Here is a 25,258-nt window from a genome sequence, read left to right on the forward strand (position 1 = left end):
ATCTGTATCTGGAAGCATTTTTTGTTTCAACTGAGACATCAAAGATTGTTGATATTTTAGCACGTGAAACTGGCAATTTAAGGCTCTCATTGCTAAAGTTGCAGATGTATATACTTTCTTTCCCCATCAGTCTAGTGCTCTGGAATCTCTGTCAGAGGGAACTGGGTTCTTTGCTAATGAGGCCTTTGCCCCTTTGGGTCCCTGAGAAATAGTTTCAGGATCAGCAACAGGGCTTTTATACAAATATCTGTCCGGTTTAAGTGGAACTGGAGGTAAGGAATCAGGATTTAAGCTGGATTCAGTGTACACATCATCCACAGTATCTAGCACTGGCGGAATAGCCAGGGGTCTGTGTTGAGGTAATAATAGGAAGTCTCTGAGCCTTTTCTTGGATTCTGAATAATCCTGGCCTTCCCAGTGGAAATGCTCCCTCATGGTATGTAAGGTTTCCCCAAAGAAGTAGTCCTCAGGCGGAGAGGCTGATGGAATAGATTCCTCAGCATCAGAATCCTCATAAGGGGGTAAAGAGTATCCCAGGTCTGAGAATGAATCTGAGGAAATGGACCCCTGGTCGGATGAATCATAATCTGCATCCTGTCTAGGCCTTTTATCAGGTGGGGGATGGGAACCCCTGATCAGAGTGATTAGGTCTTCGGCCATTTTGAGCAGTTGTTTCTTAGGCATGGAGGCCTGTCCTGGAGAATGCTGTACTTGTTTCTTAGTTTTTAAAGGAGGCTTTGACTTAGAAGAGGGTTTAATGCTTAGCTGAGTAGGTCTGAAGACACCCTCTGAAGCTGCGGGTAGCTCAGGTACTCTGGATCCCCCTGCAGGATCGGTTTTGGTCTGCTGAAAAGCTAGTGCGTCTGAAGGCCCAGCCATCTCCACGTGGGGGTCAGGGGCTGCGAAGGTGCCTCACTGAAAACTGGAGAACTGGTGACTGGCCTAGAAGAGGCTTTGTCGTCAGTTTTGGGCCTCGGATGCCTGTCCTTGTCTTTGCGCTTTTTATGAATACCGGTCGTTGGAAGTTCCGACGGCATGGTATAATTAAATTTTCTGCCAAAGTAATGTCGGGCAAAATCAAACAGACGTTTAATAGTGCGCTTATTAAACCTAGCACAAAAATCGACAAGCAGTAATGTCGTGGTCTGGGCCTAGGCACGGGATACAATAAGAATGGAAATCCTTATGAGGTATTTGCTTCCCACAAGAAATACAGTTATTAACTTTTACTGACATCGGTCTGAGGCAAGAAAAAGTTTCCCCAACGGGGTACTTAGCTTTGTAGAAGACTTTGGTTCTGGATTCGGAATGAAAATCTCAGGAGTAGGCCGACCGGCACTTGCGAACTGCTTTTGCTTCGAGCACTGCGCAGCAAGACAGACTGAAGAAAATGGCGTCGGCTGCATCTTATATACCCCTGTCGCACTGACGTCAGGGAGGAGGCGACAGCAACCGATGCCGAACCAAGACTTTGGAACTCAGGCCGGCTGGGGAACTGCCTGACGGCAGGATAACCCAAGTGTAATGACTGCAGCAGTGTCACACGATGAACATCCCACACGGTGAGAGTTGTAGACTCTAGGTCCGACTCTAAACCGGTTACAAGTGGTGACCCCAGGGCTCAGTCTTAGGACCCCTCTTATTTGGTATGTACTTCTCAGAGGTACAGGCAAGCACAGGAGGACTTTGGCTGACCAAGTTCGCACAGTACTGCAAACTAGGGGCCATAATTGATTCTCCGGCTGATAGTGAGACCCTTCTGGAGGGTGTCTGTAAGTCAGATACCTGGTGTCAAAATCATGGCCTCAAGCTGAATGCCAAAAAGTGCATAGTTATCCCCTTTGGAAAAAACAAAGTACCCATGAACTACCACATAGGTGGTAGTCCCCCTAAATACAGAAAAAGTAATAAGGGATCTGGGGAGACAAGTAGATAGCAATCTCTCCTTTGATAATCATATTGCCAAGGTGGTTAGAAAATGTTCTACATGGCCCACCTAATCTCAAAAGGGTTCCCATCCAGAACAAAGGAGGTTATTGTGCCTCTACTCATCACTTATTAGACCCATTATAGAATACAACGCCACATTTGGGATGTACCTTACCAGACACCTGCAACAGCTGGAAAGACCACAAAAGTACCTCACTAAGAGGATGACTGGCCTCAAAGAGATGACCTATGCAGCCCGACTAAAGAAACTCCAGCTGTACTCGGTTGCATACCACTTACTCAGAGGTGATCTCTGCTTGACATACCAGGCCATGTCCAACCCAGAATTGATGGATATGCTCCACCTAAAAAAAAAAAAAAACAAATCCCTGAGAGCCACACTACGGATATAAACCTTACCACAACAATAAATAGGACGTGCTGGAGGGATAGATTTCTGACCCAGAGACTCTCCATGCTTTGGAACAAGACTCCAATATACATCAGACAGAGCCCCTCACTAGCACTCTTCAAGAGAAACCTTAACCAGCGGATGGGAAACAGAAAATTTACCCCGGGGATCACTGCAGTGGCTCTGCTGGACAGAGGCGCAGGGAACTAATGGCTCTGCTGGTTAGAGGCACAGGAAACTAATCTAAGGGGATGGCGAAAGCCAACACACTCTGGTTAGGCTTATAAATGCCCTTGGGCAGATAGCCTAGTACTTACCTATGAACCTACACATAAAACTTCCAAACACACTCACATACACTCAAACACATACCTAAAACCCAACAAGATACCCACTTACCTTACAAACCAGCTAAATCCACACACTACACAATACATCCTGCACACACTACATCCAGCATCAAATACCAAAACTGTGAATTTGACATTTCCGGATTCACGATTATGGAGTTTCGGGATTTTAAAAATTCCACTTTATGGTCCGCGAGATTTCAGTATTTCGAGATTATGAAGTGGAACTACAGGTGGACGTACAGCCTCCTCAGACTATCTCTAAGCCAGCAGCCTAAAAACTCCTGAGACATTAGACTGGCCAGCTAAGAGAAGCTTTGTATGAAGTAGTAAGAAAGCCTCTTCAGTTCTATGGTGTTTTTCAGGGGACAGGAACTGAGGGGAAAAAAAAGGAGATAAAAACAAAGACAGGGGAGCACAGGGAAGGGATACCACACAACAGTGATCAGTAGGATATAAACTATTATAAGTTCTTACACAGAAGGCAGTAGAACTGTCCAACAGGCTAGATATGACTGACCTACAGAAGGCAGCTCTGGACCTTGAAAATGCATATATCTTTTAGTGTTTAGTGAAAGAGTACAAAGCTAACAAGGTGGCAGCCTCCAGAATGGACCTGCCATCTACTCCTTTGCAGAATGCTCTAGAGGCTGATACAGAACTGGTAGAGTGAGCTTTAAGGCGCAAGGACAACGACTTAACATGTACAGAGTAACAAAATGAGATGTCCTTAGAGATCCATCTTGCAATGATTTTGCTTATATACCAGTTGGCCCAGTTTATAGTCCAGACAGTTGATCAGATTTTTGAATGGATTTTGTTTTGTCCAAACAGAATCTTCACTGCCTAGCTTTGTGCACAGAATGTAGTAGCTCCCTCTCCTTGATTCTGTGGGTTGGGAAAGAAGGTAGGAAGATTTAAGCCCTGATTGAGTGGCAGGTATAAATGAAGGATTAGTCCTGAGGGTCACCCTGTCTTTGTGAAAAATTTGAACGGGAGGAACTGCCAGGAGTACCTGAAGCTCCAACTCTTCTAGCTGAGGTGAGGGTGAGGAGGAGGATTGTATTCCAGGTACAGGATTTGAGGTTTGCTAATACTGATGGCTCAAAAGGGAGGGTGAGCTACTGCAGCACAAAGATGAGGTCCCAAGTAGGGGTAATAAACATTCTAGGTGGTCTCAGCTGCAGTACCCCTTTAAGGAATAACTTGAACTTGGATATGGATGCAACTGGGGGAGTGAGAGGCAAGCAAACAAAGGATGCTTTGAAGAATAGGCCAAACCTGTATGTAATAGCTTACACAGATATTTGAGAATGGAAGGTACCTCTGATTGGCTGGGGTCCTGTCCATGTCTTTGGCATCAATAGGAGAATCTCTTCCATTTTGCTAAGCAAGATTTTCAAGTGATTGGTCACCTGGCTTCCAGGAGAATGTACAGATTTGTAAAATCTTAAAAGTCGATGTCTTTCTCTTCACTGTTGCAGTATTTGTCATCTAAGGGATCTCCTGCCAAGGACAGCCCAACATCCAGCTAGTATACTAAAGCTTTCAGCTCTTATAGATGCCATACGTCACATGTACGCTCCCTGCACAAGACGTAGGGCATAAAGGTGACATACAGAAGCACTCAGAAATGAAAAAGCCCTATAAAGCCCCAGGAGGAACAGAATACCCTTAGGGACTAGTAGAAAGATGTACACAGAAGGGAAAATAGTGAAGGAAAAAATAAGAAGGGCCTTTCAACGAAGAGGGGAAACAGAACCCAGGGCAAAAAAAAACAGGACAGAGTGGGAAGGAGGGAGGGAGCAAATACTGCAACAGTGAAGAGAAGGACATCTACTGTTACGGTAAAACTTTATACAACTGCACTACATCCTTCCATTTCACTGTTGCAGTGTTCCTCACCTGAGAGTACAGCAAGAAGCAGCCTAGGAGGAGGAAGGCATATAGACATCCGCTACAATGCCATGCAGAGCAGCCTTTGCAAAACCTGCCCTAGCAATAACGTCTAACTTGTAATGTTTAATGAAACTACGGATAGCGGATCAAGTAGTGCTCTCAAGGACAGAGCTGGTAACCAGACCCTTGAAAAAGGCACCACAGGAAGCAACTGCCCGAGTAGAGTGTGCCTTTACAGATGAGAAGAGACATTTGCTATGAAAGGGATAACAGAAAGAAATGGCCTCAGAAACCCAGGAGGAGATGGTTTGCTTAGAAATAAGTCAAAAGTCCCAGAATGAAAAACAAAAAGTTGCTTAGATTTTCAAATAACTTTAGTCTTATCTAAATAATATCTGAGCTGCCTATGCAAATAAACTGTGAAGAACTTTCACTGGCAGACTGTGGAGATGGAAAAGGAGGGAAGATGAACAGACTAATTAAGGGACCACTCAATGACCACCTTGTGCATAAAAGAAGGATTAGTATAAAAAGATACCCTGTCTCTATGAAAGACTAAAAAAGGAGGAATAGCCATGAGAAAGTACAGTTTTGTACCTACCATAAATGTAGATGTCCGAGTGTTCACACTGCTGCAGTCATCACACTTGGGTTATCTGCCGTCAGGCGGTCCCGCAGTCGGCCCGAGTTCCAAAGTCTGGGTCCGGCGTCAGTTGCTGTCGCTTTTTCCCTGACGTCAGTGCGACAGGGGTATAAAAGAGGTAGCAGACGCCATTTTCTTCAGTTTTTCTTGCCCCAGATCTCAGGTGCCCCCAAACAGAAAGGCAATACATAATCCTAAGTAAGCTGCTTAAGTAGAAAACAATAGCTATAGCTGTAAGCAAATACACCATACAGAAATACATCTTAGAGATTGTATAAACAGGGAGCTATAGATAAAACCCAGGTAAGAAGAGGGGAAGGTGGGAGGGTAACCTGGACTGCAGCAGTGTGAACACTCGAACATCTACATTTATGGTAGGTACAAAACTGTACTATGTTCATTGTGTTACACTGCTGCAGTCATCACACTTGGGTTGAATCCCAAAGCTAAGGCTGGGCGGTTGGTACTAAACAGGGTTTGGAGAAGCTAGTAGGCCCTGCAAAACTGCAGTGGCAAAGCCAGCTCTAGTTTTTGAGTATAGAGATAAGTGGTAGTGCTTGGTGAAGGTGTGCAATGAACTCCAAGTTGCAGCTTCCAAAATATCCTTGGCTGGTACCCCTCTGAGGAAGGCTGCTGATGTTGCTGTAGCCCTGGTGGAATGAAGCCTAATGTTACCAGGTACAGGTTTCCCATGGTGTGTGCAGCAGAAAAGGATACAATGTCCTATCCATTTTGAAATGGTCTGTTTTGATATAGGCTTTCCTTGAGATCCTGCAGCATAGGATACAAAGAGCTGATCAGATTTTCTGAAAACCTTTGTTTTATCCAAGTAGAAACATAATTGCCTGTGAATGTCCAAAGAGTGTAGGAGCCTTTCCCCTTTATTCTGGGGGTTTGGATAAAAGGTGGGTAAATGAATGGTTTGGTTTAGAGCCACACTGGATACTACCTTTGACATAAAGGAAGGGTTAGTTCGTAAAGAGACTCTGTCTTGATGAAAAATTATGAAAGGCTCCACTGCCATTAGGGCCTGTAGCTCTGAGACTCTTCGTGCCGAAGTTATTGCTAGCAGCAGGACAGTTTTCCATGATAAAAATTGTAAATCAGCTGAAAAAGCTGGCTCGAAGAGCGGTAGTGTACGTTTTTCCAAAACAAAACTGAGGTCCCAAGTTGGTGTTGGTGCTCTTTGGGGCGGTCTTGTGTTCTTAGCCCCTCTGAGGTACTGTCTTAATAATGGATGTGAAAAAATAGGAGGATCCGTGTTGTAATGAGCTGAAATAGCTGAAATGTGGATCTTTATAGATGAAAAGGAAAGGCTTTTGTGCAACATCTCAGTTAAATACTGCAGAATCTGAGGAATATTTGGGACAAGAGGATTTTGGCCTTTAGCCTGGTTCCAGGCGCAGAATCTTTTCCATTTGTCTGAGTAGGTTTTCCTGGTGCTGGGTCTCCTGGCCTCCAGAATGACATCCATAACAGCTGTAGAGAGAAGTGTTGACTGGATTTTTAGATAATCTGCCATGCAGCCAGATTTAAAGTCTTGAGCTGGTTGTGTAGAATCTGATTGTTTTGCTGAGTCAGCAGGTGAGGAATTTGAGGTAAAATCCATGGTGGACCTTGAGCCATGTTCCTTAATATTGGATACCAGTGTTGGCGTGGCCAGTCTGGAGCAATGAGTATCAGGCGTGGCCAGTCTGGAGCAATGAGTATCATTTGTGGCCTCTCTAATCTGGCTTTTATCAGCACCTTTGCCAGAAGAGGCAGTGGAGGAAAGGCATACACTGTTAATGTTTTCCAACTGAATGAGAGGGCGTCCACTTTCCAAGCTAGTGTGTGGTATGTCCTTGTGCAAAACTTTCGCAGTTGGTAGTTTCGGGGGGAGGCAAACAGATCTATGTCTGGGCTCCCCCATTTTTGAGTTATTGTGAATACTTGTGGGTCTAGTTTCCACTCGTGAGGATCCATGATATTTCTGCTTAATTCATCTGCCAATGTATTTTTCTTTCCTGGCAGGAATTGTGCTTGTAGTTGAACTTGGCAAGTCAGTGCTGTGTTCCACAAGGTCACTGCTTGCCTGCATAAGGGGTAGGAATGTGTGCCCCCTTGTTTGTTTATGTACCACATCACTGTGGTGTTGTCCGTCTTTATTAGAAGTTGTCCTGGATGTAGGAGGTCCTTGAAAGCTGTTAGGGCATTTTGTACAGCTAGCATCTCTTTTTGATTAATGTAGAGATGCATTTGATCTGCAGACCATTTGCCCTGAATACACTGTCCTGCCATGTGTGCTCTCCAGGCATAATCCGATGGATCTGTTATCATTGTTTGCCTGGCTGTGGGCAAGGTGAAACGCTGACCCTTGTAGAGGTGACATGCCTGAGCCCACCACAGAAACTCCTGCTGAAGGCAGGGAATTAGTGGTATTAGTGTTTCCAAGCTGTGGATGTGTTGGGTCCATACGCTTTGCAGGTACCATTGTAATTTCCTCATATGCAGTTTGGCATATGGTATTAGTAGTATGCAAGATGCCATGAATCCCAAGGCCTGCAGAATTTTTCTTGCAGGGAGTTGGGTCTTTGTTGCCATCATTTTGAAGTATTGAGTCAGTTGTCCTTGCTTGTCTGACGTGAGATAAGCCATCTGGGCAGTTGTATTTAAGCTGGCACCCAGGAATATTATGTCTTGTGAGGTCACTAGTTTTGACTTCTTTTCGTTTACTGTGTACCCTAGGCAACTTAGTAGGTTTTTTACAAATGCCAGATGTTTTAAAAGAATGTCCTTGCTGTTTGCTTGAATAAGGCAGTCGTCCAGGTATGGATATATTTGGATACCTCTTTGTCTGCAGTATGCAATTACTGGTGCCAGGCATTTTGTTAAGACCCTGGGCGCAGTAGATAAGCCAAAGGGCAGTGCAGAGAATTGGTAATGAGTTGTACCTGCTATAAATCGGAGGTATCTTATGCAATTTTGTCTGATAGGACATGCAGGTATGCCTCCTTGAGGTCCAACGTTACTAGCCAAGCCTTCTTGCCCAGCATGGGAAGAAGTTGCTGTAGTGTGAGCATCTTGAATTTGGGTACTTTCAGGTATGTGTTTAGAATTGAAAGGTCCAGAATGGGTCTCCAGGCTTTGTCCTTTAAGGGAACCAGAGAGTCTTGAGTAAAACCCTTGTCCTTGCTCCTGTGGAGGAACCTGTTGAATGGCTCTCATGTCCATGAGTGCTGTAATTTGTCTTTGAGCCTCTGCCCATTGATTTGATGGCAGTTTTGGCATTCCTTTTATCCTTGGTAAAGTGTGAAAGTGGAACCTGTATCCTTGAGTTACAATATTTAGAACCCATTTGTCTTTTGTGATGAAGTGCCAATTGTCTGCAAAAAGTGCAAGTTTTCCTCCCAAAGGAGCTGCCAAGAGTGATTTGCTTGGCAGTCTGAGGGGTAAGTCATTGTGATTGTCTTCTGATAGTTTGAGACCTGTCTTCTCCTTCTTTCTGGGTTGTGGCACCCCATTGTAGTGGCTTGTAAGAGCCTTGTGGCTGACCTCTGCCCCTTGGGCGTCTGTATTTGCCCCTCTGTGGTCTGTCAGAAGTTGGAAAGGACCAGTTTTTGGTTGGCCAATTTCTGCTGAAACGAGGGGGTTGAACCTGCAAAGAATCCTTGACTGTCTGCATAGATTTTGCCTTATCCTCCATTTTCTTTAAAACCTCTTCTGCTTTCACACCAAACAAAACATCCTGCTGTAAGGGTGCATCCAATAACTTTGCTTTAACATGATCAGGTAAAGTTTGTTCTTTTAACCAAGCATGCCTACGAATGACAGACCCTGTTACAGCTGCTCTGCAAGAAGCTTCCAATGAATCAAATCCACATTGCAAAGTATGTTTTCCCACTTGTTCTGCTGCATGCAACAAATCTTGCATTTCCTTGTAATCAGGCTGTTCTGTATGTGTGCTCATTTTTTGTTTTGAGACATCAAATATTGTTGATAATTCAGCATGTGAAACTGGCAATTTAAGGCCCTCATAGCTAAAGTAGCTGAGGTATATACTTTCTTTCCCCATCTGTCTAGTGCTCTAGAAACCCTTTCAGACGGTACAGGATTTTTAGCACTAGAGGCCTTAACCCCTTTGGGACCCTGGGAAATGGTTTCTGGGTCAGCAACAGGGCTTTTATATAGGAATTTATGTGAGTCAGGGACTCTGTAGTATCTGTCTGGTTTGGCTGGTGCAGGAGGTAATGAATCTGGGTTAAGGCTAGATTCTGAATAAACATTATCCACAATGTCTAACACAGGTGGAATAGGAAGGGGTCTGTGCTGGGGAAGTAAGAGGAACTCTCGGAGCCTTTTCTTAGAATCAGAGTAATCCTGACCTTCCTAGTGGAAATGTTCCCTCATGGTATGTAAAGTTTCCCCAAAAGAGTAGCCTTCTGGGGGAGATGCTGAAGGAATAGACTCTTCAGCATCAGAATCTTCATAAGGGGGAAGAGAGTACTCCTGTTCCTCAGAAGAATCTGTGGAAATGGAAACCTGGTCAGAGGAAGCATAGTCCTCCTCCTGTCTAGGCCTTTTGTCAGGTGGAGGATGGGAACCCCTGATTAGGGTAATTAAGTCTTCGGCCATCTTAAGCATCTGTTTCTTAGGCATGGGGCCTTGCACTGGAGACTGCTGTACAGGCTTCCTTACTTTTAATGGAGTTTTCAGTTTTGCATAGGATTTAATAATAAGTGTAGTCGTTCTGAAGACACCTTCAGCAACTGATGGCCTTTCAACTGCACCGGAATCCCCTTCAGCCATGGAGTCGGAAGGGCCTAAAATTACAGGCTCTGGAGGCTCTGCAATCTCCGCTTGGGAGTCGGATGCAGGTTGGGGTTCTAAATCAGCGGCAGTCAGAGGCTGCGTAGGAGCCTCACTGAAAACCGGAGAACCGGCGACTGGCCTAGCAGAGGCCTCGGTGTCTGGTTTGGGTCTCGGCTGCCTGTCCTTATCTTTGCACTTTCTATGCATCCCGGTCATCAGTTGCTCCGACGGCATGGTATAATTAAATTTTCTACCAAAATAATGTCGGACAAAATCAAACCAACGTTTAATAGTTCGTTTGTTAAACCTAGCACAAAACCGACAACCTGTGACTTTGTGGTCTGGGCCCAGGCAAGGGATACAATAAGAATGAAAATCCTTATGAGGTATTTGCTTCCCACAAGAAATGCAATTATTAACTTTTTCTGACATCAGACTGAGGCAAGAAAAGGTTCCCCAACGGGGTACTTAGCTTTATTGAAGACTTCGGTCTGAAATTCGATTTGAAAATCTCAGAAGTCGGTGGACCGGCACTTGCGAACTGCTTCTGCTTCGGGCAGCGCGCAGCAAGAAAGACTGAAGAAAATGGTGTCGGCTGCCTCTTTTATACCCCTGTCGCACTGACGTCAGGGAAGAAGCAACAGCAACTGATGCCGGACCAAGACCTTGGAACTCGGGCCGACTGCGGGACCGCCTGACGGTAGATAACCCAAGTGTGATGACTGCAGCAGTGTAACACGATGAACATCTTGAAGTTCCCACACTCTCTTGGCACAAGTCAGAGCAAAAACAATAACAATCTTCCAAGTATAATGTTAAATGGAAGCTGAAAAACAGATTCATAACAAGTTTCGGTCAACTAAGTACAAAAATGAGGTCCCAAGAAGGCAGAACAGGCTTCCTGTGAGGCCTGACATGAAGGACACCTTTAAGGAATTGATTGATCTCAAAGGTAGAGGTCAGAGGGGGATTCAATGGCAGCAAGCAGCAACTGCTGACAGGTGAGATTTAACTGAAGACCATGCCAACCCAATATGGAGCAGATCAAACAAATAAGAGAACCAGAGGAACCTCTACTAATGGGGCAACCTGATGTTGGGAGAGGCATCAGGCAGAAAATCTTTTACATGTAGACATATGATTTTCTGGTAGTAGGTTTCCTGGTCTCCTGCAAAACCTGAAGCACATCCTCACAAAAGAGGTGCCAAAAGGGGATCAAAACCTTATCACCCACAGTATCAACTGAAGAGTGGACAGGTGTGCATGCGGAAGATTCACCTGGTGAGGTAATTTGTGGTGCCTTCCCCTGGCCATGTGAGAAATAAGTGGGTACCAATGCTGTCTGGGCTAAAAAGGAGTTACCAGCAAGATTCTGGGAGAGTTCTGCAGAATACGTGGCAACAAAGGAAGTGTGTGGGGGGCATACAGAAACATTCCCTTTCAAAGAAAGGACAAGCTATTCACTTTCCAAGTCAGAGGACTTCAAAGTCTGGAACAGAACACAGGAAGTTATCTGTTCAGAGGGGAGGCGAAAAAGTATACCTGAGGAATACCTCACCAATGGATGATGTCCAAGAACACATCTCTGTGAAGCATCCATTCGTGAACTTGTGTTCTGGACCTGCTCAGCCTGCCACTAGACTGTGCTGTGAGAGACTGTAAACCACCTGAAGAGTCACTTGATACTGGATAGCTAGATCCCAGACCTGAAGAGTTAGTCTGCAAAGAAGATAGGACTGTGGTACTATCTGTAAAAACTTTGAGAGACCCAAGAAGAAAGAGGGAACGAAAAGCTTGTAGCGCTAGAAACAGAGCCCTCATCTCTTTTAAGTTGATAAGGTCTGACCTCTGATGACAAGACTAGAGACCCTGAACCTTTAGGGTGCCACAAGAAGCACCCCACTCCCTGTCACAGACATCTGTAAACTCCTAAGTGGGAAATGGAGCTTGAAAGGGAAGTGCTGGATTGAGAGACAATCAATGAATCCACCACTGAAGCTCGAGCTTGAAAGAAGGAAGAAAAGGAACTGGGAACTCCAGGGGCTAGCAATGTTGCAGTCACACTGACTCAAGGTACCACTGAAGTTTCCTCATACGAAGTATGGGAATGGTGGAAGCCATGAACCCCAGGGTCCTAAGAAATTCACTTGTTGTAACAGACAACAGAGGAAGAAGGAGAGACAGCCTTGGAGGCAGGAAGAGATGCCAGTATGGGAACTGTCTGAAGTCTGCATCCAAGGAAAACATGATCCTGGGAATGCATCAGAACTAATTTCTAGAGGCATATGGTAAACCCTACACTATGTAATAGTTAAGTAGTAAACTGGAGATCCTGAAGAAGACTGCTGAGAGAAGGAGCATGAATAATCAGAGTGCCTAGACAGGGAAAAATCTGAATATCCTAAAATCTGCAAAAGGCAATGACAGGAGTGAGGCATTTAGTGAATACTCTTGGGACAGTACAGAGGCCAAAGGGCAAAACAGAGAACTTGAAATGCAATGAAGAGACAAAGAAACATAAATTTCCCAAAAAAAGGATGGACAGGGACATGATGGTATGCATCCTTGACATCAGAAAAAAGTATGAGAGGAAACAACGTCTGAAGGGATAACTCTCCATTGTGCCTTGTGCCCTTCCCTCCTGTAAAATGGGTGGCAGCAGATGAATCTATGTGCAAGTGGTGGTAATGCCATTTACAGAAGGAATACGCATTCAAGACATGGCATAACTGTTTTAATGATAGACAGCACCCATTTGTCTGTGGTGATCTTTTCCCATGTGGAGAGAGAGATTGCGTTAGTTTTTTTTTGAGAGGGGTAGGGAGGGGCTGGGGGCAAGGAGAAAGGGAGGTGAAAGACAATCACATAGGTTTGTTTCCAAAAGGAGGCCTCTGAGATGAGGCATCCCTGTGTGACTTACCTGGGAATCTCTTTCTGAAAGCCTTCCTGTGTTTCTGGTTAGGCCTAGGGTCCCTTCTGACAAGAGGCAGGTTGGATGGGTAATTTTTCTGGTACCCAGTTACAGACGTTAACAGGAGCTGCCTGTAGTCCTTCATGGTTTTGTCCTGCTCTTGAATGGTTTTGAAAAGGTTGGCCACTTGGGGACCAAACAAGAGAGCTTTGTCTAAAGAGCAGTCAAGTATTTTTGCTTTCAAGTCCTCCGGAATAGGCTTATTATATATAACCATGCATACCTATGTTTTACAGAGCCTGTAGCAACTGCTCTGGACATTGCCTTCACAGCACCATAAATGCATTTAATGCTATGGTTGGCCACTTGTGCAGCCTGATTAGGTAAAGACAGCACTTGCTGTTTAGAGTCGGTCTCCTGCAAATCCACTATTACTTTTTAAGGAAATGAGAACGGATATCAAATGTTTCGTTATCTGGGTTTCGTAATTAGTAGCCCTGAATGCAAAGATAGAGGAAGTATAAACCTTTTTACCTCACCTATCCATATCCCTGGTATCCTTGTTGGAAGGAGGACAATGGCATTGGGAAGGAGTTTTGAAGGCTTATTAGATAAGAGGGAAACTGCAGAACACTCCCCACAGAATTCTTAAACAGAAATTTAAGGTCATCAAGGACTTTATAAAATATGCCTGGTATTCTGGGAGCCAGCGGTTGGGAGTCAGGGGAAACAGCAGTACACTGAAAAAAGCATCCAAAAAAGCCTCAAGAACTGGAGGTGGGGGGCCCATTTCTAAAAGAGTGACATCTTTTCTGCACCTCTGAAATCTGGCTAGACTCCCTTTCAAAATGATTCATCATTATTTAAGATGGTCTCAACAAAGGAAGCTTCTTCTACTGCAGAATCAGGTGAGAAAGTCCTCCTCATCTGAGGGAACTAATGATTTGGGGGATGTAATAATAGTTAAGGTGTTTGACTCACATACACACTCATCTTTGGGAGGGAAACTGGCCAAACTTAGAATAGCCCATTAAGAAACCTAGCCTAGTAAATAGCTATGAACTTGGAAGGGTTAGAGGTTTCTGTAATGGTTAAAATGTTTACCTCATAGACCAAGAGGTACAAGGTTTATTTCTCATTATGGGAAACTGGCTAGGCTTGAAATGGCCCACAATGCCAGCTAGCATAGTACTTACCTATGAACCTATAACTTGATCAGGAGAGTGCATTTGAGAGGAGTATGCCAAAGAATAATCAGAATCCGAAATCTCCTCATCTCTACAGTAAGGTGACTCCACAGCCATCATTTGAGGGGTGAGGGGATGGGACTGAGATGAGAAAGAAGGCTTCAGAGCCAAAATGGCCTTAAACAACCCTTGAGAGAAATCCATCCATTCCTTCTTCCTAGAAAAGGAAAGAGGTGGTTGAGGGGAAGCAACATATCTTGTTTTCTAATATATCTTGGGGTGATATCTGCCTGTACTAGACACATGGGCGCATTATCCTGACATACCTTGATTAGTTTCAATGGGTTCTCTTCCTTAACCTGTATTAGATGGATGTCTTCTGGTCCTCCCAATATGATGGTTCATGATTCACCTCTGTCTATAGAATCCTCGGTTCTAAAGTCCTACGACTGATGCCACAACGGCCTGCAATTGCATCTCAGTAGAGGGTATCTGAGTATGAAATGGACGCACCATGGGTTTTGAAACGCCAGTGGTTATGTCAAAGGAAGAAAGGGCAGACTGAGTCTCTGGCCGACACCTTTAAACTTTTTGCTTAAGACGTGGAGGTACACTGGGGAAGAGGAATCTGCCACCTTGGAGTGGGCCAAGATTTTGAGAAGCTCAGTCTCGAAAAAAGTGACAAGAGAAGATAAATGGGACCACAAAGTCTTAGGAACAATAGTAGATGGAAGAAGTTTTGAAGTAGTATTCCACTCCTAAGCAAAAAAAGCCAATGGGTGTGCCAGTCTTTTTATGGGATTTGTCTACTGCACTCGCACTTACCCCTCTTAGTTGACAGCTAATACTGGTAAGTAAAAACAGTTTAGGAATATAAAGGAAGGCTCCCTAATGGGGCCCTTATCTGAATATTTGAAGCAATGGTACCAATGACCAGATAATGATCTGTCTAAAGAATGTGTGACCTACGTTCAAGCTGGAGGCGAGCATGCTAAGGAATTATGTCTACTTATATACCCTTATGTTTGTCAGCTGAGGTCACACATCAGAGGTACAATCCTGGGAAAGCTTTGGTACCCTGACCAACAACACAGATGATAACCCATATTTTAGGAATACTGCAACAGTGATTTCAGTCAGGGCATCAATTATCTTTGGTTACGGATATCTACTTAGCTTCCTCTCAGATTAAGATTTTCCCTGGGGAAAAAAAGGGAAACTACAACGAAGTCCCTTGCTGATGTTTGGAAAAATAACTTAGTGAAGATATTATCCCTTTACGAATTTGTTCAGAACAAATCTATACAATAATAAATATTGCTTGGTGTGCATTAAACTCCACACCGACTACTAACTGCTCACATTATGAAGCTCAAGTTGTGAATTTATTTAACTGTTGGTGGCCTTATCCTCCTATTCAAGACCATTGTAAAAGTATCCATATATGCACTAATACTTTAAGGGGTGAGGGGATGGTGTGGCTTTGACACCAGTGATGTTTCTATTGGATATGATTTTACTGAGATGTTACAGATTAAAACAGACTAAAATAACATTAATACAATAAGATTTTACTGCATTTGACATCTGTACCATTTCCTACCTATCTGATAAATGACTGATATGATTTGTACTTGAACTTTGTTTACTTGCACAGGATTTTAGACTTGCCATCACAGTGATGTTACTGTTTTTTTCCTTCTATGAGGTTTATGCCTCTTTTTTATTTCCCCTTTTCTGTTCTCTTCTCTCTCCACTGTTTTGCTCCTATTACTGTGTTATAATATTGTACAGATTATGTCTTTATATTTGTCATGACATTAATTATGTCCTTGCTTCATGCAATATCAGAAAAAAGCAAAAGCAGAGTCCGGATACTGCTGACTGTTTATTATTTGCTGCATAAACAGAGGATTGTTACTAGACAGTACATCAGGTTTCACAGTAACCAAGCCTCTGACAGCATTCTAGTATGGCAAAGGGTATAAGTCCTCCTACTCTGGCCAAATAATTAGAATTCCAGTATCTATCAAATACGACATCACATACTGTATGGTTAGACTACAATTACAAAAGGGCTACCTGTAGTGATACAAACCTTAGCTCAAATGTTTAGTCCTACCTTACTGTGAAACAGACAAAGACAGTCTAATACAGCTGGATCTTAATGACCAAAGAAAGTAGATATGCAGCTGACTGCATTTCTTCTTAATCACTAATGTCCATTTAACACTGCTATTGATAATACAGAGGGAATCAGCAAGGTAATTAAAAAAAATGTAAAAGCACAGCACTTGGCTTGCAACAATGTTAACTTTAAAGTACAATGAAAGGCAGATGAAATGTTAAAAAAATACCTTGTGTGTCTGATAGATGATAAGTGCATTCTCTGCCAAATTTTCCACAACATGGAAGTTTTCAACAGTTGCTATAAAAACAAGATAAATTAAAATGACAAAGACGTAATACCAAACACATGTACATAAACTTCAGAACAAGGGAATGCAATGTTCTTGGAGTTCATATTCAAAGACTTTATAGAAACAATGGATACTCACTTTAATTATTAAGTAAAAATGTCAGTGAATGGTACAAAAACTGGTGAAGTAGCTGCCAGCATCTGGCATACAAAACAGCCTCTTCATCTGAACTGTCATTATGCTGATCTGCAAGCAATGAGGTAAGATGGGGAAATATTAATTTTCTCTCTCTCTTGAGAAAGATGAATACAATTGTCTGATGGGCTACATTAGTAGTAGGCAAATGGTGGAACAGATGAGGCAACTTTTGAGGAAGGATCTCATCAAAATAATGATACTGTGCGGCAAACCTCTCAAACTTCCAGAAGACAGAAATGGGGACAAAGCCCCTGAAAAATCAAGCAGAGCTGACCAAAATTAGAGACATCTAATTAGCATAAATTATGCATAGGTTCACAGGTGGTTATTGGGCTATTGTCCCGAAGGTTTTTATAAGCCTAGCCATGTGTAGCCAGTATAATACTAGAGAAACCCAATGTAAAGGATCTTGCCTAAACTGAAGATCTTAGTGAGAAACGACTGCCCATATCTATGAGGATCATAGATGAAATCTCTGGTAGGAATTTACCGTTTCCCATCTAGTCACCCAGGATCCGCTTAAACAGGGTCATAGAGGGGCTTTGTTTGATGTGAACTGTTAGTCTATTCCAGAGGAATGGCAAACTCAGACGCATATCTGTCTCTCCAGCAGGTCCTACTTGTACTGCAGGCCAGGTGAAGGTCTCTGGAGCGGGTGACCCTTGTCCCATTTGACTTGAGGATCTGCAGCATTTCAATTAAGTTTGGATCTGTAGGCCAGGCACAAGTCTCCTCCCAGTAGTCTGTACGCTACTGAGTACAGTGACAGTGATTTTAGTTTGTCAATGTATGACATTTGGACAGACTGAATTTTATTCATTAGAAATCTCTGAGGCCTCACAAGTTGCTGCAGGTGCCTGGTAAGGTACATACCAAAGGAAGCACCGTACTCAATTCCTGGCCCGATGAGGGTCGAACAGCCCCTCTGTTTTGACCTGAACATCTAAGAAGTATAATCCAAACAATAGGAGGTCCAGCACCGACCCCTATGGAACCCCACTGATGACAGGTCTGCTGGTTGAAGTAAAGTCCCCAACTCTGACGGAAGGTGATCTGGCAGTGAGCCAGTTAGTAACCCACCTGATGACATAAGGGTTGATATTCAATATTAGGAGAGTTTATCAATGATGCCCGCATGAGAGATTGTGTCAAAGGCCTTGACTAAGTCAAGGTAGGCTATATGCACAGATTTGCCTTTGTCTATGGCTCCAGTGATGTTACTTGAAGTAGCCCCGTCCACCAGGTACAACAATGACCTGCCTTCAACAAAACAAAACTGTGTAGATCAAGGGTTTAGAGATCACCTATATCCTTATTTATAAGGTCCATGATGACTTGTTCCATGGCCTTACAGATAAGGCTCGTTAAGCTTATGGGTCTGTAGTTCCCAGGGTCTGTTGCTGTACCCCTTTATGAAGGAGGATGATGGTTGCTGTTTTCCATTTAGTAGGGACAAAACCATTACGCAGGCTGTGGCTGAAAAGAGTACCTAATGGAGCTGCTGACTCATGTTTTAGAACATTTAAAACCCAACTTGGGATGCCATCCAGTCCCATAGAGGCTGTGTTTTTGGTCTTGGAGAGAGCATTAATGACATGCTCTTTGGAGATGCAAGGTTGGGGAGATATAGAGGGAATGCTTTGTAGAATGTTTGGAGAGGACAGGGGGATGAAATTTTCGTCAAACCTGTCGGCTAGGCTAATAGGTTAGCTGTTTTCATAGAATCAGTGTGTGTGATGCCATACACAGGTAGTTCAGCACACATCTGAGTCTTACTTTTTAGGTTACAGCTGTAGCTGAAGAATGCCTTATGGTTATCCTTAGCTATGGTTGCTAAATTTTCTCTTAACTTGCCTTTAGAGAACGTTACAAGTTGTCTTCTTTGTTTAAGCAGAGGAGGGTATTCTTCCAGTGCTGGGACTTCTCTTTTTTATTCTTAGCAACTTCTTCCTCTGATTGTACAACTTAATGCTAGATGTCCACCACAGAGGCTTGTTTGTTCTTGAGGATCTTGTTTTGACCCTGTCAAATACAGCTGTGTCAATGCATTTGTATAAGTGTTTGTGCATACCTTAATATAACTGTCAGTGTCATCTGTGGGAACAGGAGCTTGGAAATTATTTATGCCATCCCTCTTAGGAGGGTAGAATTAGCTTCGGTGAAAATTTTTAGCCTGATTTCATCTAAGAGGGGTTCAGCTGTTACAGCTACTTCAAATGTGACTGATTTGTGATCAGATTTAACCAGTGAGGGTCCTATAGTTGTGGTGGTGCAATGGTCACCCATGTTGGTGAGGACCAAGTCGAGAACATTTGAACACCTTGTGGGGTTGCATACTATTTGCTCCTGGACATTAGTGTTAAAGTACAGGAACCTTTGTATGAGCATGCTGGTACTCGTACAAGCTTCCACAGTCAATGGAGGAACAGTTAAAATTGACCATGACTAGAGTGTTTGGTTGTAATTTGATTGACTCAAGTTGGTCCAAATAAGCAGTGTGGATATACAATGACTTGAAGTATGGGAGGGGGGGGGGTCTTACTCACAGTTAGATGAACATGGAGCAACTCCATGGAGTTTTCCTGTCTAACCAGTCTACAGTTGTATTTATCTTTGATGAAGACAGACACTCCTCAGGTTCTCACACGTTAATTTTGCAGTCTGAAACTGTGGAAGGCATTGTAGCCTTGCAAGTCCAGGGTACTCTCTGTGGCCCTGAACCAAGTTTCTGCGACTGCACAAACGTCAACATCCTCCATAGACAGGAATGCTTCCAGAGAGTGCAGTTTCTGATTTAAACTGCTAACGTTTAGCAGCATAACCTTTAATTTATCTGTGAGTGATATTTTCATGTCGGAAATTTTGCTGTTGAGACCTTGCCTAAAAAAAGGCAATATGGGGGAGGCAAGTACCTTAGCCAGTAACCAAAAGCCTAGAGATGACAAGTGAAGACTATCTCTGGCAAAGCAGCATGGTCTATCAACAATGTCATCCCAGGCTGACAGGAACCAGATCCCCTTAGAATGACACCAGAAACTAAGCTAATTGCTGAAGTCAATCATTTTGTTTATATTGTGGTATCAATCTAGGTGAGGGTAGAATGCTGCTCAAGGCTAGAGATATACCTGCCTGATCCATAGAGCTCAATCATGTCTCTCTTCATACAGCCCAGTGAGGTAAATCTCAAGTCATTCACAACAACAAACTACGGCGAAGTCATAAAGCTACTTGTTGAGAGACTTGAGTGCATATGTGATCTGATGGATCCTGCTACCCAACAGACAGCTGACCGTAACCTTCTCCTTGTCAAGCCTGGTGAGTGCGCCATATGTGTGTCAAACAATGGAGTCACCTATGACTAAAATATTTGGATTAGATGTGCTTTGCCTTAGAGGCTCATTTGGCGACACACTGGTGCTTGTGCTTTTGTGAGTCCTGAGTGCTATAGGTGCTGTATTAGTAGTAGCATATTTGTGTTTGGAAGGTCTCTGATGTTTAGGTAGGTTTTTGGTGAGTACCTCCACATATGATGGTTTATGTGTTGACTGCATGGTTTGTGTAGGAGGTGTAGTATGTGGGCCGACAACCTTCAATCAGATGGGTGCTAACTGCACTCGCCTGCCACAAGGGTGCAGGGGGCCCTCTCCAACAAAATATAGCCTGGTTTAGTGCTCAGTTTAACAAACAGAACCAGATTCAGCAGGTATGAATCTATTCTATGCTACAGCACACAAAGTGCAACAAATCAGCAAGAACAGTTTAAAAAAAATCAGCAATATAGCAGAAAAAGAAGTTATGTCTTACCATAATGTTCCATCTGTGTTGGTCATCTTCTTTCATTCATCACTGATGTGTTCGGTTCCGAGCCCTCGGAACAGAGTCTGCCTTTTTACCAAGCTTGTGCCAGCCAAAAAAACTCTCCAGCTAAGTCTCTACCCAGAGTACCCTTCTCCCTGTTCCCTCAGATCGAGTTTGCTGGAGAAAGAGAAGTAAAGCAGAGGCCACTTCTGCGCAAACACCCTAGGGCACTACTTAGACCCAAAGTATCCCCCAGGAGCCTTTGGATGGGGAAGGAGGGTGGGAAGTGATGAATGAAAGAAGATGAACACAGATGGAATGTTATGGTAAGACATAACTTCTTTATCTGTTGTTAATCTTCTTTCCATTCATCACTGATGGGAGAGAATCCCAAGTTACCTTGAGGTCCACGGGTGTCCCTTATGGAAGAACACTCCTGAGTACCATTGAGCCGAAGGCAGCCCTCCCTCTGGAGACCAACCAAGTCCAATTTGCAATGATTGATAAAGGTATGAGGTTTAGCCCAAGTATCTGCTGCGCAGACGTCATCCATGGAAGCCCTGGAATGGAAAGCTACAGATGTTGCCACAGATCTAGTGGAGTGAGCTTTAACATTTGGCATAGGTACATTACTGAGGGAATACATGAAATGTATGCAGTCCCTTAGCCATTTTGATAATGTGACCTTGGAAACAGACCCTCCCATTCTGGGTCCAGAAAAAGAGATGAAGAGCTGTTCAGATTTGCGGATAAGTTTGATCCTGTCTAGGTAGAATCTCAGTTGTCTATGTACGTCTAGAGAGTGAAGGCAGTACTCTCCTCTATTGGCAAAATTCGGAAAGAACACTGGTAGATCAATGGTCTGGTTTATGGAGAAATCAGAAACAACTTTGAGAAAGAAGGATGGATTCATCCGAAGTGATACTCTATCGTTATAAATGACCAGACAGGGCCTCTAGATACACAATGCCCGCAGCTCCGAGACCCTTTTGGCAGACATGATGGCTACCAAGAATAAGGATTTCCAAGACAAAAACTTTAGGTCACACTTTGCAGCAGGTTCAAAAGGCTTTTGAGTCAAAGACTGAAGGACTAGAGTGAAGTTCCATGGTTCCACGGGCTGTCTGACAGGAGGCCTGATATGAGGGGTCCCACTGAGGAAGGCCTTGCACAGGCATATACCATTGTGGAAATTGCCATTAGATGTACTCGTACAGTAGATGCAGAGGCTCCATTATCAAAAAACTTATCCAAGTACTGAAGCACTGCAGTTACTGGAGCCGAATACGGGTCTAGCATGTTATCCTTGGACCAGATGGAGAACCTTTTCCATTTATCCTGATATAGTCTTCCGATGGATGGTTTATAAGAGGCCAAAATGATGTCTCGAACAGGCGAGGAGAGATTAGCTTGACTTGCGACTAGCGAAAGTGAGAAACCAAGCTGTCAGCTTGTGAATGGACAGATTTTGGGTGACTCAACCCTTGGGGTGAGTAATCAGATCTGGTAGAGGGTCTAGAATTCACGGCAGGTATACTAGGTTAGGCTGAAGGAAGGGGAACCAAACTTGAGGCCACAATGGGGCTATGAGGAACATCTTGCATCTCAACCGAAGAGCTTTCTTTAGAAATTGTGGAATCAGGGGAATGAGAGGATAAGTGTAAAGAAGTCCCATGGGCCAATCTTGGATTAGAGCGTCCCTCGGTGACTCCCCCTCCGGGGGAAGTAGGGTGAAATAGCTGCTGCATTTGTTGTTCGATGGGGAGTTGAAAAGATTGCAGCAAGGCTGGCCCCAGTGGGTGAAGATTTCTGATGCCACCTCGGGGTTGAGAGACCACTCGTGCGGCATGAGGATGCATCTGCTCAGTTTGTCCACAATCACGTTGGAGCTCCCCGGGACATGCGTTGCTATCAGAAAGCGGTTGGAAGCTATCGCCCACTGACAAATTCTCATGGCTTCTCGGCATAGGGTGTAGGACTTTGTTCCTCCTTGCTTGTTGATGTACCAGACCACTGACATATTGTCTGACTGAATTGCAATTGTCCTGGAAGGGAGAGTCAAATGGAAGGCCTGCAACGTTAACAGCACAGCTCTCAGTTCCAGAACACTGATATGCAGGTGGGCCTCTGAGGTGGACCATGTGCCTTTGACAGTCTTTCCCTGAAAATGCCCCCCCCCCCCCCACCCGATTAAGGAAGCATCAGTGGTCACAATGGCTGTGGGCTGAGGGAATTGAAAGTAGCGACTCCAAAGTTCTACATCTGGCCTCATCCACCAAAGGAGGTCCTGTTTGCAGGAGTTGGTTATTCAAATCTGATAATCGAGGGGGTAATAATTTGGGAAGCATTGATGAAGAAGGAGCTTTTGCAGGATTCACATATGTAACTTTGCTAGAGGCACTATTGGGATTGAAGCTACCATAGAGCCCAGAGCCTTAAAGAACTTCCCTTGCTGAGACTTTTGTTTAAGAGAGTATCACTTAGAGCTGAAGTCTCAATCGATGGAGTCCGTGAATTGGGAGTGATACCAGACAGGACTGAGTATTGAACACTGCGCCAATGAATTCTCTTTGTTGTGTAGGAGTAAGGTTTGATTTTTCCCAGTGTATCGTTATTCCCAACAATTTTGCCAGAGAGAGAGAGTAAAATGCAGTGCTGTTACCAGAAGATGCTTGGTGGGGGCGGTGAGGAGTCAGACGTCCAAATATGAAAACACCCAGAATCATTTTAGTCTCAAGTGAGCTGTGACCACTGCCATGCATTTCGTAAACACTGTGAGGGCTGTAGAGAGACTGAACGGCAGGGCATAAAATTGATAATGACTGGTCCCTAGCCGGAAGCAAAGCAGACTCCTGGAGCTTTTGTTCATCTTGATGTGGTAATAGGCATCCCAGAGATCTACTGAGCACATCCAATCTCCTTCTGTTAAAAAGGGAAGAGTGGACTGAACCGTGACCATCCGGAATTTGGTTTGGGCAACAGACTTGTTTAAGCTGCTGACATCCAAAATGGATCTTCAGTCCCCTGTCTTTTTTGGCACCAAAAAGAATCTTGAGTAAATCTGGCTCCACGCTGGCCTGGTGGGACTGGTTGTATGACACTTTTTTGAGACAGCTTTATAATCTCTGAAGCTGCTTCTTCCCTTTGACTGGGTGGAACGTTAGGAAGTTTTCTTGGAAGGTTTGGCTGACAAGAATGGGGAATGGTTGTAACCTCTGGTGATCATACTCTGCACCCATCGATCAGTGGTGATAGATTGCATGGCAGCTTGGGGCAGAAAGGAATGACCCCCAACTGCTTCCAGAGGTAAGCAATCGGGCTACTCATCAGGAGCGCTGGTAAGGCTGTACAGAGAAGGAAACCCTGGAGGATTGGTTACGAGGACCCCCCTCTACCTCTATAAGGGCGTCTTCAAGAATTGCTACCCCCTCTGCCCCAAGTGGTATCACCACATGTAGCACAGAAAGGCCCCTGAAATTTTTTTATGCCACATTTTTCCACTCCTCTGATTCCTGGAGAAGGTATGCTGAGGATTGGAAAACCATAGGCATACGGCAGACAGGGTCTTTCTGTCTTGCTCGCACCTGGCTAGCGTGTCCTTCACTTTGAAGCCAAAAAGGGATGAAGCTTCGAAGGGAACATTCAGAAAGGAAGGCTTGAAGGGATCCGAGAGGTCACAAATGCGCATCTAGGCATGACACCTCATGACAATGCCCGAACCCGCTGTTCTAGCTGCCCCTTCGGTCGCATGTGACGGCAACTTCATGGACGAGTTGGATAGTGATTCCAGGGTTGCAAGCTGCGAGGCCACGTATGTCCCTGAACTTGTCAGACAACTGTCCTGCGAGCATCCCAGAGAGTTCGGAGATCAAGTCCCTCTGGAGCCTTGTAAAATGTTCCAAATAATTCAGAGACCATATAGCAAAGGCCCTGATGCAAAAACATGCTTCCCAAGTCTGTCCACCACCCAGGACTCCCTCTTGGGCAAGTGGACAGCAGGACTTTCCTCAGCCAAGTCCTTTTTTGTGGCCACTGCCACCACCACAGCATCTACTGGTAACCCTTTGGACCAATGCGGGGTCTCCTCGGGAGGGGAAAGAATTTTGTCTGGTCTCCGAGGGATCTCCTCAATGGAATCAGGGCTCCTCCAAGCGCAATGCACAATGAGCTGGTCGGCAGGCAGGGTCACCCAATAGTAGGAAAGCTTGCAGAAACAAGGACTCCTCAGACGAAGGGTTGGAGGGCTTCCAGTCACTTCTTTGTTTTAACATTTCCAGGATTTCTCCTAAGGAGACATCAGGAGGTGACCGCAGGGACCCTTCACCATCACTGTAGTGCGTGTCTTCAGTTAAGGACTCCTCGGGTGAGTCCATGTGCTTCCTTCTTGCACGTCTTCTTTTGAGGGGGCTCCTCAGTGCGGGTCTCTGAGGAGGACTCGGAAGAGCAGGTAGCCTGAACAGGGGTGTCCTGTGGCTTCTCTGCACAGTGTCCTGGGGTGTGGTCTGTGATAGCTGTAGCTCAGAGGGTAAAATATGGGGTTCCGACATCAAAGGAGTGCTACCAGAAGCAAGAGCCCTCTCAATCACGTGGAAGGCAGGTCCACCCAAACGAGGGATGGGAGCTCAGAACCAAGAAAGAAAACCTCGGGACCGGGGTCACACCCATCTCCAAAGAACCCACCCCCCCCCCTCCCACAGGTGCAGCCTCATGCAGGATCGGT

General features: G+C 44.5%; 1 protein-coding gene across 2 annotated transcripts in view; it reads right to left on the reverse strand.

Moving 5' to 3' along the window:
* CERT1 (ceramide transporter 1) overlaps positions 1–25,258 on the reverse strand; it is a 2,527,843-nt gene that overhangs the window by 389,229 nt on the left and 2,113,356 nt on the right. For both annotated transcript variants that reach the window (XM_044063956.1, XM_044063957.1), the window contains one exon: positions 16,480–16,550. In XM_044063956.1, the coding sequence (XP_043919891.1) occupies positions 16,480–16,550 (71 nt within the window). The remainder of the gene's footprint in view (positions 1–16,479; positions 16,551–25,258) is intronic.

Source organism: Protopterus annectens, chromosome 2.part2 (assembly GCF_019279795.1).
Source record: "Protopterus annectens isolate FY-2018-M chromosome 2.part2, PAN1.0, whole genome shotgun sequence".
NCBI classification, from domain to species: Eukaryota; Metazoa; Chordata; order Ceratodontiformes; family Protopteridae; genus Protopterus; species Protopterus annectens.